Source organism: Melospiza melodia, chromosome 2 (genome assembly GCF_035770615.1).
Source record: "Melospiza melodia melodia isolate bMelMel2 chromosome 2, bMelMel2.pri, whole genome shotgun sequence".
NCBI lineage: Eukaryota > Metazoa > Chordata > Aves > Passeriformes > Passerellidae > Melospiza > Melospiza melodia.
Window position 1 is genome coordinate 129,194,524 of NC_086195.1, and position 21,556 is coordinate 129,216,079.

The 21,556-nt window shown below is 39.9% G+C and overlaps 1 protein-coding gene across 1 annotated transcript in view; it reads right to left on the reverse strand.

The window, feature by feature from the left end:
• Positions 1-21,556, reverse strand: part of UVRAG (UV radiation resistance associated) — an 87,934-nt gene that overhangs the window by 40,910 nt on the left and 25,468 nt on the right. Inside the window, exons 7-12 of the mRNA XM_063150001.1 lie at positions 13,289-13,394; positions 11,332-11,458; positions 10,316-10,400; positions 9,754-9,841; positions 9,126-9,186; positions 6,989-7,154 (exon numbers count right to left, since the gene is read on the reverse strand). Of these exons, the coding sequence (XP_063006071.1) occupies positions 6,989-7,154; positions 9,126-9,186; positions 9,754-9,841; positions 10,316-10,400; positions 11,332-11,458; positions 13,289-13,394 (633 nt within the window). The remainder of the gene's footprint in view (positions 1-6,988; positions 7,155-9,125; positions 9,187-9,753; positions 9,842-10,315; positions 10,401-11,331; positions 11,459-13,288; positions 13,395-21,556) is intronic.

The window sequence follows — 21,556 nt, forward strand, 5'->3', positions numbered from 1 at the left end:
ACCAGGCACAGAGCAATAACAACTTCAGTGGTGTTGTACTAAGTCTACTGCAGCTGAAATTCTTGTTTTCCCATTCTTCCAAACTGGAGTAAGGCCACAATAAGGAGGATCACTTACAGATTATGCTCATTCAACAAGTGGATTGCAAATGCTCCAAAATTATCCATAGGCCAGTTCAGCAACACTTATCTCCATTTACTTGCAAATCCAGCTAACCACACTTCAAAGAAATTAAAGATAATACATCGAGACAGATAATTTGGAAGCATTTTTTGGAGCAGAACTGGCAAGGAATCCCATATGTTTGCTTTATTCCTATTTTACCCTGAAAAGAAACTTTTTACATCAGAACTTCCACTGTCAGTAACTCACTTTCCACAATATAACACTGTGTGAACCACACACAACATACCAGCTTTTCTGAGAAGTGCAAATGAGTAGGTCTAAAATACAACACCAATACACCAAAATAATTGCTTGAGTATGTGTAGATTCAAAATACATCCTGCCTGATTTACTTAATCTTCTCTGAAATTTGGTTTCCTAAACTAAGGAAAAGCACCCCAAACTGGACTAATCCAGTCTGCTGGGGTTTGAGTTCAAGGTTCAGTCAACAAACTGTGGAGATACATCAGCATTCCCCACATGCAAAGGTGCTGCAGACCTTGCACATCAACTAAGATAAACTTACTCAATGCTTTGCATCCTTAAGGAATCCAGAACCACTCTGAAGACCCAAGAAGGGCACCTCTGATTCATGCTTTATGCACCCTTCAGTTGCAACAGGTCTGCACCACCCCAGTGGAGGGTGACCTGTTTTTTTTTATTTATACATTTGCCCTTCCCACAAGGGCTACAGCAATGAATTCAAACTGGCCTTCAAAGCATCAGCACCTAGAGAAATCAAACATCAAAACAAAAACTGCCTATCACTGCAATCTTCTGGCTTGCTTGAGGTTTTCAATAATCATCAGGGTGAGCTGCATAAAAAGACAAATTTGAGCTGTAACTATATTATTATTTAGCTGTCTTTTGATCTTGTTTTCTATGAAGGCCCAGTATTACAATAGACAGATGTTTCCTACTTTAATGACAACAAAAGGAATTTAGACAGGACAAGTAACCCATGGTAACATCCTTAATTTCACTCCCCCTTACACCATTTCATACATCTTTTGGTACCTGAGGTACATCAAAGTCATAAAACAACTTCAAAGATGTCAAATGCCTCAATGTACATGCCCAAGACTTGCATGGTAGCTGTCTCAATCCTTTGTCACACACAGAAGAAGAAGAAAAAAAATTAAATCTTTTTCTAAATTACAAAATACCAAGGAAAGCTTTACAGTTGTTTACTGACATCTCAGACTAACTAATGCCAAATATTCCTGCAAAAAATGCACCAGACTAGATCAGGTTTCTTCCATCACTGTCTGGGTCCTGTTTGTTTATCTTTAAATTCTATATATATTTTTGGCCTTTATAACACTGAATACTAACAAGTTCAATATTTAAATATATGACCCCAAAAAAAAAAAGTCCTAAAAAGCCCTTCTTGGAGATCAGGCAACTCCAGCCGCTTGCACATGACAATGTTCTTGCTACCTTTTAAATATAAAACCTTTTTAGGCATTGATGCCATTTTTTACCTCTTCATTTTTTCCCCAACCTGAAGTATGACATCGAGGTGGCAACTTTCTTCCTACTGCTCCTACTAGTCCTCCCTTAACACATTTTGTTGGGAAGAAGGTGTAACATCCATCAGATTGTGTGTACTATTTGATTTCTCTGTATTATTATCACAGAGAAATAATGTTAGTAAAACTATTTCTTGAAATAGTTTCCAGTTCCAAGTTACCTAGCAGGGAAGTAAGAGCTCTTGACAATCTTCAAGAGACATAGAATAGGAGTGATAGCTCAAAAATTCAACATAAATAATTCATCTGAATATGCATTTCACTTGTCCAGATATACAAAGCAAATCAGAAAGGTGACTAACTTAAAAAAACCTATTTTTCCTCTTAGAGGAATATATATATATATGTATTTCCAAGCTGTTTATACTCAAAAAGACTATAAAATGAGCAGCAACACCAGCACAGGGAATGTCACTATGTATGTCTCACTCCAGCCACAACAATCCTTATTTTGCCCTAAAGTGGGAGCCATTCTTTGTTAAAAATCTGTGAGCAGACTAACAGAAGCATTAAATACAGGGCTTGAGAAACACAGTCTCAGAACATATCAGAAATAGTTTCATCTTAGCATTCTCACCCTGTTATTGAGGATGTGATGAAGTGTTAGGTTTCAGTTCCACCAGAACACTGCCAAAGAATTTGGGTGATTTATTCTGCAAGCAAACTTGTTCATCACTGCAGAGAGGAACACGTTGCTGTCTAAGTAGCTTTAATGTGGGAGTTACATACCCAGAGAATCACAGAATCATTGAAGTTCTTAGATCTTTGAGAACATCTCAAATCCAACCACTTGTCCAGCACTGCCAAGGCCACCACTAACCCATGTTTCAAGTGGCTTTTAAATGCACGTGGCTTTTAAACCCCTCCAGGGATGTTGACTCCACCACTGTACCAGACTGGACCAGGGCTGGACAACATTTTCAGGGAAGAAATGTTTCCTAATATACAACCTAAAACTTCTCTGGCACAACTTGAGGCTGTTTCCTCTCATCCTGTCACTTGTTACCTGGGAACAGAAACCCCCCCACGCGGCTCCACACTCCTGTGGAGTGGTAGAAAGTGAAAAGGTCCCCTCTTGAGAAGAGTGGGAGCCTCCTCTTCTCCAGCCTGAGCTCTGCCAACTCTTTCAGTCTCTGCTGGTGCACCAGACCCTTCCCCAACTCCATCCCCATCTCTGGGCATGCTCCAGCTCCTCAATGTCTGTCTTGCTGAAAGACAGGGAGGATTGGAAGTGCCTCACCAGTGCCCAGCACAGGGGGACAGTCACTGCCCTTGGCTGTGCCATTGGCCTCCTCATCACCTTGATAGTGGAACCCTGGAAAAAGTTAAAGATAGAATCTAAAATGTTAGGCTTTGTGCTTTCCCAGATCAACTGCACCTGCGTAAGCAGTATGATAAATTATATAATTGTTAGATGTGATGATTGTTTAGTAATTAAATGTAATTATTATATAACCATAAGAAGAATAGTGAGAAACTATGTTGGAAATTCAGAGAGGGGCTAAATTTATGTATACAATAGAACAATATAAGTTTAATAATTAACATGAAAGTTATGTAACGATAGAGTATAAAACATGATCATTTCGGATGTATGGTCGGAGTCAGATTTGGGTTGAATATACCCCGATTCCCAGAGCTCTTAATAAAAAGCACCGCATATAATCCCCCGTGATTATGTGTTTTTGAACGCTAACAACCTGGGAACACCTGGGCTCATGTTCAGCCATGGCTGATCAGCACCCCCAGAGCCCTTCCCAGCTTTCCAGCCACTCTGCCCCAAGCCTGCAGCATTCCATGGGGTTGTGGTGACCCAAGGGTAGGATACAACCCTTGGCCTTGTTGAACCCCATACAACTGGCCAATCCCATCAATGCAGCCTGTCCAGATCATTCTGCAGAGTTTTCCTGCCCCCTCCAGCAGGTCAGCACTCCTGTCAAACATAGCATGCTCTGCAAGCTGACTCAAAGTGCACTCATTGCTTTGAAATCTTTCAGACTCCAGAACTTCTGAGAATTCTTTCTTCCTACATATTACATGCACTCTGGAGATGCTGGAAGGGACCACTGAAGAAGCGAGTTAATGGGAAATTTTGTTAAAATCAGATTCTTGCCTTAACATGGTAATTCAAAAACTCATAAAACTAGACAGCATTGGAGAAAACTTAGAGCTTTTTGGTAGTACCAAAATCAGCTTTTGGAATACACGAAAGAAACAGTTATTCAACAGATTACAAACACTAATATCTCTACAATTACAAGGCTGACCATATGCTATATGCTACTGGTAGTCACTCTGTACTTACATTCTAAGTTCAGTGCTATGGCCAGACAAGAGCTAAGTTCTCACCACAACCTCCTACTTCAAAGTCCCAATGTAACAGTTATTGTAACAGAAAAAAACTAAGTTCTCAAGGTCCTCATGGTGACTGGATTGGTTTACTGCAAGTAAACCAATCTGAAGCAGATGAAGCATTTCCCAGAAGTTACTGACATTCTGAAAGCTCTCAAAGTATTTAACCAGCTCAACAGGAGGGCTTAGAGAAGTCAGTAAAGAAACTTGAAAGTGTAGTAACATCTTTATACGGTATGACTTTAAAAACAAACACCTGTACTTATGAATTTGCTCTTGAGCGAACACCTCAGCTATTTACGCCAACAAAAAATCTCTAGAATTTCTAGAAAGATCCTAATAAGGATCTCAGAGAAACCCAGTGTCTTGGCTTAAAGGACAAGTGCCTGCCAAGGAAAGTGGGAACTTTACTGGGATGGAAAACATGAACCCCTTCCCTCCAAATTACTGTAACTTTGAAATTACAGGGCTTTCAGGCCAAGATATGGGAAAAAGAGTAACAGTGCTTTACAAATATATATATGTATAACAAGACAAACAAACAACAACAATGGCAGCAACAACAAAATAAAAACAGAAACAGAACCACAGCCTTCTCTTGGCCATTGAGCACCTTCCCCTTTGGTGCAGTTACTGCCACAGTCAGCAGCACAAGCCTGCTCTTGACAGAGAGAATGAGAGCTCAGCCCAGCCCCTAACTCCCAGCCAATTCTCTCAGTATCTCTGCATTTTCCAAGACAAAACTTCCAGCTAAGAGACAGAAGAAAACTGTGCCCCGTCCCCAGCCCTGGCCACATCTTTAGTCTCTTTTATGCATCTGTCCTTCCCATCCCTTGGACAACAAATGGGAGAAAAATTTCCTGAGAAAGGAAAAAAAAAAAAGGAAAAAATCCTAACTTCCAACACCCTGCAATGGAAAAAAAAAAAAAGCCAAGTATGTAAGTAAAAGCTAGTCAATAATAAGGACACTATGTGTTATAGTAAAGATCAAATACAGGGATTACATCACTGCAAATACTCAACAATTTATGTTTGAGTTTGAAAAGCTGCTAAAGGACAGGTAACTGACATAAAAAAATCTAATAATGTATGTTAACTGCTGTGCTCAACACAATTAGGAGCAAGGGAGAAACATGATCTATTAGTTTAGAAAGAAAACTGCAATTTAAGACATTTGACATAAAACCTTGGAGATGATTTTTATTGGAGGACTGTGTCTCCAATAGCTGGGAAGAGAAGATCTCCAGCAGGAGCTAATTCTGAAAAAACCTCGCACAACACAGGTAAATAGCTCAACAGAGATAAATTTACTTAGATAAAATCTCTCCTTTTCAGAAATCTGTTGTGAAATCAAGTATTAAGTCACAAGAGTTTGGAAGGCTGCAGCATGAAGGACTAAACCTTCTAATCTGTATGACAGAACAAGAAATTGAATTAATCTTTACACACCCACATACAAGGAGCTCCACTACTCAGAAATTTGTTTTCAAGATACAGATGTTCTAGTTTGCAGCTCTTCTTGAAGTGATGTTCAGGAAGGAGTAGGATTATCTGCTTCAAGAACTATACTGAGGCAAAACAGGTCAATGTTCTATTAAGGTACTAGAAGTGTGTTTGGACAAGTTATTAAAATGGTATCAAAATTACTCTGCAAGACATAATTATATAGTTGTGTTTTATGGTGTCACAACAGGAAGACAAGTTTAAATCTTAAGGCCAATTACCTTGCCCATCCTGCCTAAAGTCACTAACCTTCAAAGAGAAATCAGACCCTTCCAAGCATCCAAATTCTGACAAGTAGGCACAATAAAACCCTTCCATCTTTATTTGGATTATGAGGAATTAGTGTTAAAATACTGTAATACTTTAACTGCATATTTCCAAAGAGAAGAATTTGTTTTTTCACAGCTTACTGTCAATAGAGTCAGGAAAAGTCAATACTTTTCCCAAGTTCATTTCCTTTGCTCCCTTTTCAAACTTTTGTGGAAAAATGAATTTAATGATGCTGCAAGTCTGACTGCAGCCATCCATACACACATACAGGGTCACATAATTCCTGAGCTGTAAGGGACTTCAAGCTCATCCCATTCCAACCACCTGCCAGGGCAGGGACACCTTCAGCTAGACCAGGTTGCTCCAAGCCCCATCCAACCTGGTCTTGAAAACTTCCAGGGATGGGGAGTCCATAAAGCCTCTGGGCAAACTTTGCCAGTGCCCAGAATCTGAACAGAGCAGTTGGCCTCCCACCAATGGTCAGTGTAGCATTCCTAGCAGTTCAGTGGTTTTAGGCTACAAAGGGAACCTTAACCAGTAATTGCCACTAATTTCATGTTAGAGCACACTGGGCCAAGACAGTGGGAAAATAAACAAAGCTCCAAAACACAGGAGAAGACATTCAGAGAGTGAATTTGAAGATCTCTACGTTGAATATTCAGTTGATTTACAGTAGGTGGCAGGCTACTGTGCTTTTTCAATTGATTAAAAAACTCTGTGTTAAAATAGAGTTTTAAAAAGCAATTTGTTTCCTCCCATTTATCAACCACTATTAGGACACTGGCAGCACCTCCCCAGTGAAACTACACTTGCTATCCTGCAGTTTATTCCCATAGCCAGTAGCAAAACATAAAAGGCAAGTTTTCCAAATAGAAACCAAAACTCATGAAACACTAAGAAACACTATTTAAGTTTTTCTAGCATTACTGGATGCCAAATCAAAGCCATATATATGGCAACAGACCCAGAATAACAAAGCTGAGTTACTCTACTGTATCCCAAAATTCCAACAAGAGAAACTTAACGACTATTCCACAGCTACTGAAAGCAGTAACAAGTAACTTCAAATTCCTTATCACCTCAGACTGCCCCAAACTGTTCAAGATGGGTTTTTTTGGTGTTGATTTGTTGAAGACAGTAGATCAGTGTATTCACATTATACTCACTCTCGCTCTTTTTCTGTCAGCTTGTCATTTATATTGTCTTTGATTGTAGACCGGGAGCCCTTGTGAATGATGGGATACCTGAGTGGCACTTGTAAGAAGAAGGAGATCATGGAAATTAGGTGAGCAGTATAGCCCAGGGCAACAGCAATGCTTCCATCATCTTTTGCTGTCAATGACAAAAAGATGCTATTATTAATTGGATCCATTGAATCCTAATATTCATCTTTATTCTCAGAGAACAATTACTGTAGCTCTCAGAAGTCAGAACTCAAGGACAGAAGGAGACCTGGTGTCACTTTGGAGAGCTTTACAAATGTTTGCACTTCACTGTGTTGTGTTTGCCTCTTGCAATGAGGGACAGAAAACTGGGAATGGCTTGTTCTCCTGCAAATTTTACTTTCAAAGCTGCACTGCCAGGATGGGGGAGGGTGAAGAAGAGATGAGAAAAGTGAAACAAAATTCACAAGACAAAACCCAAGTATTAAGATTTCTGCGTTTCTCTAGATGGAGCTGACACGTGTGAGTGGGATCAGGAGAAAGCTGCATTCCTCCTTATTTACAAGTGAGATCAGTTGGAGAGACACTGACCCCAAGCTATGAACTCTGTTCTCTGCCAATAGCTGGAAAAACTCAGATTAATCCATTGCTTACAAGTATAATTTTCAATTTGACAGTTAAAGTTTCAACCTTAAAGCTTCACCTGCCACGAATACACATAGATCTTGCAATTGAAACTACATCTTTTAGCCATACAAAGGCTTCTCCTTTCTCCTTTCACTTAAGGGATACAGGCAGCACAACAGTCATCCCTTCTGATGCATCCATGAAACCAGCTGAACAGAGGACCTTCAACAAAGCTTATAATGATATTCAACAACCATACTGAGCTCTATGAGATGTATGATGTATGTATGTATTTAAGTTACACCCCTGCCAAAATGGATTTTGTAAAAAAGGTTGAAAATTTGCAGCAAAACTGGTTTTCTAGGGATTTTGTTTTTGATGCCTAGTTTTTTAAAAGCTAGTATCTACCGAGTCTGAGATAAAATCCATGCCAGACAGCTGGGTTTCAAATCTAACTGCTTATTTCATTAAATTGGATGCTTAGTACTTCTTGCTCACAAAACAATTCTTCTAAAGACTTGGATAAAGAATTAGTAATTCTTTTGCAATTCATTAATACCAGGAAATTGAAAATAGGCCGGAAGATGGCACAACACTCATTCCTCAGGAGTCAACAAACTGAGTTCATTACCACATTTAGGGAAACAAAGCAATAGACTGATTTTTGTCCTACTGACAAATTTATTTGTTTTAAAGATTATTCCTCCAATATTCAAGCATTCAATACACATATTATTAGGACAAGTTAATCACTATGGTATGGCTTTATAGAGTCAGACAACTGATGGAGGTTTTTGCTCAAGAAACCAGAGTGAACAGGTAGTGGGGGCAAGAAATCTTCAAGGAAATTTTAATGGATTTCCAGTTCACATTAAACATTTATAGATGAATGCATGCAGTTACCTGTACAACTGTTATACAGGCAGGCATATATTTGTTTCTGGAATAGGATGAGGGTTGACAGTTGAAGTAGAAGGTCACTTGTAAAGTACTCCATACTGTCAGAGATGTTCAAAGTCTTTTTTTGCAAGGTATTTATTTGGCAAGTTCACCAGCAACTACAGCAAACCAAATGGGGATTCATGCCTGTTGCCCCACTGAGATCTATGGACTAAAAGTAGCCCCAACGGAATTCTAGGTCAGACACCAATATTTCCCAGAATCACTGAGCTTGGAAGGCACTTCACCCCTGGCTCAGAGCAGGCTGTTCCCAGGACTGTGTCCAGCTGGGTTTTGAGCATCCCCCAGAATGAAGATTTCACTGCCCCTCTGAGTAACCTGTTCCAGTGTTTCGATATGCAGTCTTAGAACACAGAGGTACTTTACTAAGGGTCAAAAGGAACCTCCTTTGCTTTAGCTAGGAAGTACCAACAAATAAGTGGTCAGTTTTTTCCTAGTCTATATCTTTCTGGTCAAAAATTTGGACCCCAAACTATTGCTACCAGTTTTCTTAATTTTACAAAGTTTAGAAGCAGTGTTAACTGTAACAACTACATTAAGAATATGCAGCTACCTTGAAAGTCTTCAGAATTAGGAAGCTTGACTCCACAAACAAAGTAATCCTTTTGGTTGTTCTGTAAATTTAACATCAAGAGTGGAAAGTGAGCATGAAACAATAACATCCAGAACACCAAAACCTGCATACAACACGACAACCAGCCTAACAAACAATAAAATAAAAATAAAAAAACTAAATATTCAACTAAACTTAAGAGTGACTGACAGAGTATTTTAATCCATATCTCACACAGTTCAGAAAAGAAATACAACTTTTTTAAAGAGTGAAGAACTTTATATTAATTCATTATATAGAAGATTTTTAATCTCAACAATTTAACATCTTTCTGTGCACTCAGCTAGCCTACTGTCAGGGTTACTTTATGGAACTGTACACAAAATGGAAAACATCCATTACATTATAACTATTCTATTTTCATAGAGGACACTGTGTAAGAGGTGGTGGCCTAAGTTCCCTTCCTGTAAAGTTTGTAATCTGAAGACCAAATGTAAGCAAAAACTGAAATAAACAGAATGAGCAAAGAGCAGATTCTGTCACAAGTAAAGCATAATATTTGTTTGCAGTGCAATAAATAGGAACTACATTTCACATTGAGCAGATTGTCAGGATGTTGAAAACATACCAAATCAATGGGGTAGATGTAGGACAGCTCCGACAGCAGCTGCTTGCATCGAATAGTCTGCTGGGCATTTATCTTCAAAAACTGTTCTCTTTGGGGAAAGAGATTCCAAAACTATTATTTTCTTCAAAAGCTCCAAATAAAGGTATCAAGCTGTCATATCCCTTCAGCAGCTTTCCAATTATTACCTCCTATACTCCAAAAAGTTATGTAAATCCACCCAAAAAAAAAATACAGCATGCAAAGCTAATTTCTGTTTTCATACATACCATACACCACAGACATATTTTGACTACAAGAATCAGGTATTACAAAGCTGTGTTACACTAAAACATATCAGAAACTCCTATCAGAGTCTACACATACAACCAAGCATTAGTTTTCTTCTCTTCTAGACTTGCCACTAGTAATCACTTTAGATATCTACAAATTGTAGCAGGGATATGTTAACAGAAGTTTTAGGGCAACATGAGAAGAATTTGGTGCCAAAAGTCCCATTTTCAATGGCTTGCTCTCAAGCTTATCTTTTTTTTTCCAGTTACAGAACAAACATAGGTCCTTTTACCTCTTAGCAGTGCATTCCTTTCTTGATTCATATAGAGATTCATTATGCTCTTCAAGTTTCTGGTATTCAATCCCAAATGCATTTTCTAAGCAACAGGAAGAACGAGGAAAAAAAAAAATAGTATAAATATTTTCTTAGTTATCCAAAGTTTTAAAAGTAGATACTGACAAAATGTTGGCAATAATCCTCCACTTATTCTTACCCTTCCATTTTCCATATTATGCTCCCAAACTAGAGATTGTCAGACAGCACAGGAGAAACACCTGTCTTCATGCACTACACACCATTCCCCAGCCAAACACAACCCATCAGATTTCATCTTCTTTTAATACCTGTTCCTCTAACAATCACACAGTGCAGTAATCCAATTATGGGATCTCAATACTTGCACAGCAAGAATAAAGTACATGGTAAAAACCATCCTTTTTAGTAGTAACTAATTATTTTAGACTCAACTAAGTATTGAAAACAAAAATTCCTGCAACAAAATCAAGTATGTGTATAGTTTGGTCTTGGTGAGCTCTGAAGAGGCAGTAATGCAACATTTAACTATAGGAGACTTGCCTGGTAAAGGATGATACCAAGAAGAGTTTTATGACAGAGTATTTAATCTGTCACTTACATAATAAAATATTAAGAGGGGATTTTTGTCTTCTAATACTTAAAACTGAATCCAAATCACAGGTACAGCAACTTCCCTCATGACATGAAGTTCCTTTATGATGGCAATGTTTACTGTACTATACTGCAGTTCTTCTATGTTCTCATAAAATGTCAATTAAACACAGATTTAAGATTGCTTTGGAGAAGTGTCACAGTAAGAAGTTATTTAGAGACAAGATACCAGAAACTGCTGTCTAAAACTCAGTATAACACAGAGTGAAAAAATTACACCTTGCTGCAAATTTCAGATAAAGAAAAAACACAAGCAGCACATTACAGCCAGACAATGAAAATAGAAAAGAAACCAGCACTTTTATTCTAGTCATAAACTAGGCTAAGGTTTCCACACTTACCTCTGTCAAGCAAAGTACTTTTTTGCTTGTGCAACAAGGCTACTTCTTGACCAAGAGCCTTCTTCTGTCGCTCCAGTTCATTACGCAGCACCAGGATCTTCAACTGTAAACATTCACTCTCCTTTTTCTATGGGAAAAAGTACAGATTAAAAAAAAAAAATTCTCTGCACAGAAGCAGTTCCATAAAAATGTGGTAGGAGAGAATGAAAAAACAGGACAAGACTAGCCCCTGCCTAGGAATGGAGTTCAAAGATTACCACAGGCAACAGATTCCCAAAGATTAATAATTTTGCTGCTTTGGAAGGAAAGCAATGCAGCTGTGTGCCACAGTGCTTGATCCTCCTGTGGGATGCATCTCTCTTGAGTCCAGACCAAAAATTAAGAACAGTGCTTCACCAGGACATAAAAACTGACAGCACCAGCACTAGCAGCAGGATGAGCATTCATTCCCTGGCAAAGAGCTCACCAGCAAGAGGGAAGGTGAGCAGTAAGAAATCTACACAAAGTGAAGGTAGGAGCTGGAAAAAGGCTGAAGATATTCAAGCTGCACTATTAGATTAAATTCCCAGTCTAGGATGATGAGAATAAGAGGATACAAAGAATAAGCTGAGAGAGTGTTCAGCCTGGAGAACAGAAAAGGCTCCAGGGAGACCTTAGAGCCCCAGTTGTCCAGTAGAGCTGTAGAGGGAGTTTGGACAAGGACCTGAAATGACAGGACAAGGGGAAATAGCTTCCCACTGCCAGAGAGTAGTGTTAGATGAGATATTGGGAACGAAATTCTTGGCAGTGAGGGTGAGGAGACCCTGACACAAGTTGCCCACAGAAACTGTGGCTGCCCCGTGCCTGGAAGTGTTCAAGGCTAGGTTGGACAGGGCTTGGAACAGCCTTGTCTAATGGAAGGTATGCCTGCCTATGGCAGGGGTTTGGAACTGGATGAGCTTTAAGGTTCCTTCCAGCCAAAAACATACTAGTATTGTTTGATATAGTTTTGCTCTCAGATATTTAAAAATTAAAAGCCTTTGTAAGGAGGAACAAACATATCCATAACTGAAAAGGTAATGGTTAAACAGTCAAGATACCAGAAGGCAAAGAAGCTCTGAGTTGGAATGATTCACAAATTGCCCTGTATGGAAGGTGACCTCTTCACCTCTTCATCTACAATGTAACCCCTGTAATTACAGAGGGTAAACAATCTCCCATTTTTCCCATTTTGTCAAATCCTTGAACCAGTCTGACATTTTTGGAACTTAGCTGAGTACTCTCAACTCAGGATCTGCTTTACAGCAATAAATTAACATCACAGTGCAAATGTGTCCTTTACAAGGCACCAAACACACACCACTGAGTACCAACATAATGAAGGTACCACAAACCACTCCTGTTCTGTCAACGCATCTTTGAACCAAGATCAGCTTTCCTGGGCAGAAAGCAGGAATTAATGTCAACAGACTTCTCTGGGGAGGAGAGGAGAGGAGACCAGGCAAAACCAAATGTCAAAAGCCATTGTAAGATCTAGTATAATTTCTGTTTAAAATGAGTATGTCACTTGAATGACAGCAATTGCATGAACTCTGTTCATCCAAAGGGAGTCAGGGTGCAAGAAGATACAGCCAATAGACTCACCTCACTCTAAATCCACCACAGGTTGCTGTCAAGTTTCATATAAATCATTAGAAGTTTGTTTTTCCTGAAAGACCTCTTTTGTACAATGTTTATGCTTTGATAGCATGATTGTACAAAACAAAGGTAAAAACAGGATAACTGATTTATCAATCCATCTGAGTAACTCACGACTCACACTGATGATATTACACAGCTCTCAAATGAATTCCCATTTAAAATGACAGGTGTAAAGAAAGATTCCAGGTACAAGTGTAAAAAAAAAAAGGTTACAGTCAAGACATCAGTCAGATGCTTCAGCAAGCCCATAAATAAGGTTTTAATAAATCAAACATACCAGTTCATTCCTTGTAGATGTACATCTCAGCTTTTCTTCAATCTCCCTTCCTATTTTCTGAACAGTTACCTGAGTCTGTTTAATTGCACACTGAGCTCTGTGGAGCCTGCAAGGAAAAAGTTACAGCTGTGATAAAGGTTCCCCACATGTGCAAACACCTCAAAACCAGCAACAGGAATGCAAACTCAGACTGTCAGCTTCCATTTCAAAATACCACATCAGGAAGCACAAGGAAGGCAGGGTTAGATGGGGCATTGGGCAGAAATTGCTCCCTGTGAGAGTGGTGAGGCCCTGGCACAGGCTGCCCAGGGAAGCTGTGGCTGCCCCATCCTTGCAAGTGCTCAAGACCAGGTTGGACAGGGCTTGGAGCAACCTGGTCTAGGTGCAAGGTGCTGGAACTGGATGAGCTTTAAGCTTCCACAACCCCAAACCATTCTGTGACAATCTGCATAGTTTATGAAGAAAACAGTCAAGTCCTTAAATTCAATCCAGTATCAAAATCTCTTCAATTTTTCACTTCAACAGATAGATCAGGTTGCAGGTGAGAGAGCAGGCAATTACAGGTACCTCACTTAAGCTAAATTACCATTAATGTGAAATATAGATACACACAAGCATTGTTAACACAGGCTAGCCTTAGAAAAAGTGCAAGTACCCTTTAGCTAACACACCGCTCCCCAGTCAAGAACATGAAACATTCTTCAGTATCTCCCACTATACTTTGGGTCCTTCTGTAGCAAAAACATAGGTTTCTTAATTGAATCAATAAAAGATTATGATGACATGTTACTGATTGTTAGCCTTGGCTTCCAGGTGAAGAGAGAAAACCAATTATTTACCATATTTATTAGGGGGAAAAAAAAAACAGGCAGAGGAAAAAGATGGCAAAAACAGGTCTAAGAGAGACATTAACATCTTTCTTAAAATTAACACAGAGTAGAAATTATTGTATTTATTACAAAAAGGGGAGTTTTACATGGAAACAAACAGTACTAGCAATATTAATAAACAAGGTCTTGTGATTTAAAACTTTTACATGCTACAGTTCTAAATGAAAACACTTAAGTCACCAGATGCCTTTAGTTCCTTCACACTGCTGCTTCTCCTAAACACCATAATAGCATAATTTAAAGCAAAAATCTAAGTAATTTCTTTGGTTTCCCCTGAGTTTCTCAAACTGCTTACAGCACCAGCAGCCACAGAGCTGTTCAGGGGCCATCCCATATGAGGAAACACTGCTCTGCTGGCTGCTGAGGGGGTGGGAGGGGGCTAAGACTGCTCAGACCAACAGTCCTGCATCACCCAAGGGCTCGGTCTAAACACACCTAATGTAGAACTGAGACCTCCTGGACTCCCTGATCCTACTGGGAACTACTCCTTACACCTCCCATCTCTGTGAATGCATCCCAAGGCTGTTGGCTATGGAACATGTGGTTACACAGGTCAAAGCCAAGGTTTGCTGACCATCCTGAACATCACTCAGAGCTCTGCTGCCATGTCTTCCACTTCCACACTTCCCAATTTGTCTCTTTCCAAAAGTCTGGAGTGTTTTCCTTCTACATACAAGAAAGCCTTACCCAAGATAAAAGTTTTTGGTAAAGAGTAATAATTGAATGACATTTCCCCTTCCTCTTTATGCAGTTTAACACTGGAAGAACATTCTTGATTTACTCCATTAGGTGATCATGAGATAGTCTTACAAGTTTTCACAGCACTCCATTTAGGCAGCAAAACCTCCTGGAATGTGTTCTACTCATTGAAAGAGTACTTACATAATGGAGAAATTATTAGAAAGGTCATTTGCCATGTGAGTTCCTCACAGTGATTTGATCAACACTCATTAACAACCTACCAGTGTAGTAACTAAGTTCTCCTATGCATGCTCAAAGGACAAGGAACAAACATCTACACAGACTGACTTCTCAAAACAATACATATAGTCAAATACTTGTTCAACTGGTGAATCAGTATCTAAATATAAATTTCTGACATATAAAAACTGCTATAGAAAATAATTCAGCAATAAAATCTGGTTTTAATAAGAAATGTATTTCTTTTTAAGCCAAGCATCATCCACTCATTCCTTGCACAGTTAAACTTTGCTGCCTTGATGCCAAATAGGGCCATTTACACTGCAAGACAGAAAAATTACTGATATTGGTTGACTCAATCCCAGTACATCCACTGTTGTTCCAAGAACTTCAAAATAGTAACATGACCACATCCAAAGTTAAATCTTACAAGATTAAAATTTTAGGGACTTCATGTCACAAAAGCAGCAACCATCAACAGAATTTTTTTCTCAGCCAAAAAAAAATCCTCTACATGGAAATCTTTGGTCATCCAACAAGGGGAATACAAACTAAGCTATTAAGAATAGCAACATGGAAATTTTGTGTATCACTTCAGCACAGCAGACTTAGGTGGAAGCAATTATGATTGCACAATGGAGATCAGCAAGCTGAGGCCATAAATCTGGATTAAAACGTTTACAGAATAAACAGGGAGAAACTTCAACCCTGACTGACCACATCTTGTTTCCATTTCTAGGCTAAATGCAGGTCCAAGGCTACAGCTTAGTCAGCACAAGCTGTGCTTTGAGCACAATCCTGCTTGGTTTAATAACTGTCAACCATAAGCCAATTGATTACATCACCTACATGCCATCAGCCAACCTGGGATTCTTCCTACGTTGCCCAAGACTTCATTTTTTAAAGTACTTTATTAAAAATAGCACTTCCATAGCACTTTAAAAGCTAATTGAGGACTTGAAGAGGCCACTGGCCTGCTACCAAATTTCCTCCAGCAATTGGGAAAGCCAAGCCAGTTACAGCAGAAACTCCAGCCTTTTGAAAGGGATAGTTCAGCCAACAGTGTTGTCACTCAGTGTCTGCAGCAGCTCACAGCCATTGTCAGCCAGGAGCAGAGCAACTGGAACGTGCTGACTGACAGATTTACTGCTGTTGCTTGGGGCCCTGAGAGCTGCTCTGCAATTGTCCAACATCAGGCCAGGTCCATGCTGCTGCCTGGGAAAGACCAGAAAGCAAAGCAGACATTTCAATTCTTGAGCATCCTGACTGATTGAAGGTGGAGATCCACAAGGCTGCTGTTCCACCTCCATTCCTACAGCACCAGCTTTCTGAGATGGGAGAGATAAGGAAGACACAAAACACTCTCCCTGTCTTTGAACAGTTTAGAAAACAGTTGGATACATTAAAAGTGCAATCCATGTATTGTAAGCTAACACTAACACAAGCTGCATCCCTACTTGGTGCCAGCCAGCTGTAAGATTTTTTTCATAACCTCTTAAACCATCATTTGCTACATCTGCTTTCCCACAAGAAAAAATTCCTAATTTATAATCATATACTCCCTTTCCAATTTCTTAAGATACCTATACCTACAATTTATCAAAAGCAGATGTAGGGCAAGAAAAGACAGTAGAGAGTAAGAAAACAATAAAATACAAGTCTGACTTAATAATTTGTGACATCAAACCCCTACAAGAGCCAATGCTGTAAGAAACTCATGGGATAGATGAGTAATGTGATGGTTGACTCTCACCATTAAAAGGCAAATATCATGTCTATATGTTAAGAGAAGTTTTATAGATTTATAGTTATGTTTTACCTCCCCTTGTGTTATTATTGGGGGTGGCCTGAGTTTGGGACATTTGGGATGGTCAGGTTGTCACTATGGCAGCACCTGACCTCCAATCCAGACTTGAGGAAGTGAACTCCACCACTGGACAGCAAAGAAGGAGTCCATGGACAGAACTCTGGGAGGGGGTAAAGAGTTAAAAGGTGAAACCTCCATTGTGTGGGTGAGCTCATGGTGGGAGAGATCCTCTGCTCCTGGTGCCATTATATTTTCACAATTCAATCTTCTGTTGTATTTTTGATAAGGTTTTAATAAACTTTTTAAAGTTTTTGAAAGCAAGTATCACTTCTCACACTCACACAAGTGAGTGAGCAGCAGAGATAACTTTCCATCATTCACTCAAACAGTTCTGAGTCCTACAAATGTAAATCACTTACATGTATGCCTTATGTTTACACTGGAGAGTCTACATTTAAGCCTTACACATTTAAGACTCAAATCAAGCTTTAAAATAATCAAGTCCGTGTGGATTTGTGGTCTGCAACAGCAAATGCTTTGAGCTATTTGGAAACAGAGAAGAAAAGGAAAAAACACATCTTTCAAATGGGCAGGTTCCAGCCTCCAGTTTGAGGAATACTTAAGGAAGTTAGCTAGGATACAGATCACCTTCAATACTCACAGGGCATGAATGGAAGAGGAGAGCCTTAAAGTGAAACTCAGTTTTTTTGAGAAATTAAGCAACAAATGTGAGATGTCTCTAGTTCCAATTCACAGTTAAGTGCATGGATTTATGGGTTAGTTTTTATAATTCAAAAAACAAATGTGGCAAATTACAAAGGAAGCTTCTTTTTGCTCTTTCTCAGTTTGTGATTACAGAAACCTTGCTGCCAGGGCACACAATCATATTCAAGACACTGTATTTAGTCAAAAAGGTAAATTAGATGCAAATCAAATTTCTAAAGTGCATAAACACGTCAAGATGACTCCTACCAGGTGGACAGTAACACCAGAATAACTCAACAGGCATTTCCTTACAAACCTTCACAGAAGTTTCAACTCTCACTCTGAGACAGTGAGCAAGCCTAAGACTGGGATTCACCAAACAACTGAAAAGGAAGCTGTGGGATCTCAGCACCTCAGGACTGATGTGCAGAGTGGCCGAGAACACCCTTGGGGGGCTCGGGAGTCCTGGAATGTTGCCAGAAGTGTCTGGTGGCAGGACTTTGATCCTACACAGGAGATGACACCTGTATGAGGATGGGAGGATTTCACTGGGGTGAATGGTGGAGGGATAAGTTAGTTAGAGTATAATACACAGGGTTTAGGATTTCTGTACAGGGGGGTCTAAAGAAGTAAGATGGAGGAATTGGGGCATGTCCTGTTCTTCTTCTTGGCCTCCATCTTCTGTGGTGATGGTGGCACTTTGGGATTGGTCTTTACTAAAAGTGCACCGGTTAATAAGGGTAAAAGGTATTGGGGAAAAATGATAAATATTGTACACGTAATTTCGAGTATAAAGATAAGTGACCGCCCCAGGGGCTCTCAGTGTGCTCATGGCTGGCTTGCTGTGCAGACCTCTGTTGGGCTGAAAGAAAATCTTTTAGATAAACAATTAATAAACAGCGAGACCGAGAAAAGATCTGAAGTCTCTCCTCGTCCTTTGAAGCTCCGGCTGTCCAAGGCCACCCTGGGCCTTTCCAGGCCACCTAAACAGCCGAGAAACCGACAGGAAGCTGTACAAATTCAGACTGAATGTGTTCCAGGCTCCACCCAAAAAGAGACCAGGTGCTCTCCGCTTGATTGTGTTCTTCCACTCAAGGCCACACAACTGATAAAGTGCTTGTGACAGCAGAGCACAGGCTTATGGAATGGAGAAGGAGGTGAAAGACCAGCCAATATTCAGGTGACACATCTTTCAAAGCTGCATACTGCTGCACTCTCCTCCTGGAAGCCACCTCCAAATTCAAATCTGAGTCTTCTTCCAAGGGAAGCAGAATTCTGCAGCTATAGTAGTGAAAACTCCCACCTAACAGAGATGGTCATAATGCTTTCCTGAGAGTTCTGCAGCTTCCTGGACATTTGTGCAATTCCTGTCTTGCCCTGCTTTAATGAGCAAATTTATTAGAGCATTTTACCCACGACAAGATCCTTACCCTGTTTAATTTGTTCTCAATCAAAATTCTGCCTTGACTTTCCCTGGTGTGGTTGGATAGTTCTGAGGATTTTAGAGACATGATTGCATTCACCAAAATCATTGCCCAGGCTGAGAGAGAAAGCAACTCAAAGCACCATTCCCATGGCCACATCCAGGACAAAGGTGTAAAAAAATAAACAGTCCTGATGTTCACACAGTTCTCCTTCTTAAAAACTTTCAGGTATCCATCAGTAAATACTTAGATTCTCCTTTGGTGACACTTTGCTATTTAGATTAAAGATAAGGAAGACATTTTCTGCAATGAGGATGGTGAAACACTGGCACAAGGTGATAGTAGGTGCCCCGTCCCTGGAAGTGTTCAAGGCCAGGTTGGATGGGACTTGGAGCCACCTGGTCTGCCATGGCAGGCAGGCAAGATGATCTTTAAAGGCTCCTCTGAACCCAAACTATTGAACAATTCTACAACATGCTGGTTTTCATCCAGAGCCAGAAAAAGGACTGGGTTCTGACTTCTTAGTACTGCTTCATTAATACCATCTTTTACACACTGTCACAAATAAAGAGGCAGAATAAAGCTACTTTTTTAAGCCCTGCACAGCTTTGTGTAATTCCTCTCAAAAGTGCTTTGAAACAAAATTTGACCAAGAGCTAGCAATATATCAAAGCTAAAAATGTGCCACTGCAGGGGTAGCTTATTGCATATGGCTTATTAGGAAAATTGAAGATCAGAGCAGCAGCAGACTTAAACATGTGCTGCTCTTATGCTTCATGGACTGCTTCAACTTGCTATGACCCATGCTACTCTCTGCTACAGATTTTGGCAAAAGGCAGGCTTGTAAGTTTATTGTTCTAATGACTGAACAGCCTCAGTTCCCATACAGCTCAGCACCACAGAGGTAAAATGCATGGGAAGACACTTGTCCAGAAGTCTGATGCCACCAATAAAAATCCCTAAGGAACCTATCAAGATAGAAAAAAAAAAAAATCAGATCCGAGTTTTTATCTCCATTGCTACTTTTCAGGAAGCCCCCACAGCACAATTCCAACCCACTAAGTTTTCAGGCCAAGAAGAATCACACTTGTTAAACTGTTCATCCATTTCAGTACTACTTAATTAAGCATACAGAGGCACTCCAGAGGTCTGAATCCAGCTCCTAGTTATTCATTTTGGCCTCAGGCCTCCTGGATTTGCCTGTCCAAAGCCAAGGGGGGATGCCTGCCTGGTCTTGGCTGCCTATTAGGTACAAAGTGCCAAGTCTTCCAGGTGCAAATCTTTCCTGTTTAGAAACAAACCTGGCCATCACAAAATCCCCCTGATGCTTATCACTAGCAAAGGGATGTTTTAGCAGAGGAACTTGGTGATTTAAGAGCAAGTAAGAGGAAACCTACAATCTTTTTCACACTTAAGATGGTGTATTTCTGCATCCACTAGCAGAAGATGATGGCAGCAGCAGTAGCAACACTGAAGTCCAAAAGTCTGCAATGTGATTGCCAAGATACTCTCAGAAAAAGCTAGGGCAAGGCACTGCAAGAGTGTCAGGTTATTTATTAGTGATCACCTTTCCTGAGCCATTCACATGCTACAAAAAGATGGTGACTGTTCCACCATGTGAAGATCCATAACTCCAATGTTTAGAGAGGTTTTGGGCACAGCTGAGTTGGGACTCTTCTCTGAGTAAAGGACAGCAAAGGGAAAAGCCAGAAACAGGAGGCTTAATTATCAGTGCATCTTCTAAAATTTAACTAGATGTTTTCTTATCTCTATGCAGGTACCAGCATGCCACAAAGAACAGGGTAGCAAAAAGCAACTCTTTTCCATGCAGTCCCATCTACTTCCTAGCTCCATCGGGTTCACTTCTTTCATGGAGGTGAAGACAGAAGTAGAGGAACTTCAAGGAAGTTCAAAAGGCAGTACAGCTTTGCATGGCTCACATCAGGATTTATCAGATGCTGTGCAACTCTTTCAACACCACAGCCAGTGATGAGAACATGTCTTCTTCCTGCCTTCCCTCCCTTTCACCCACTAAACAAGTGGAAGCCTAAAGTTTGGAACTGCTACTTAAATCAAGCTTACAATAGCAAAGTCTGGCTGAGCTCCTGGCAGACAGGACACTGACTCTGTTCAAGATGGGCTGGTTTACACAAGACAAGTCAATGTACCTGAGATACACCTCAGCACTGAGCAGCCTAAGCCCACAGAGCCCTTGTGCTGCTCTACCATTCCCTACTCAGAGCTTATGAAAAAGTTTCACTTTCAGCATTATTTCCATGTGTTAAAAATAGCTGCACAAAGCTATTACATGTAGATTTGGCATATGCAAACTCAGGGACTGTAGTCTCAGAGAAACTACACTGAGGAGCTACTAATAAGTTTTTCAGCTCCACAGCAGCCTACATTGACCATATATTTTGTCTTAATTTCTAGTTTCAAAGATCAAGTTCTGTTTGTTCAATAAAACTGTTAATAAAGATGGAAGAATTTAAACAAAAGCAAAATAGATGTTTAAAACCAT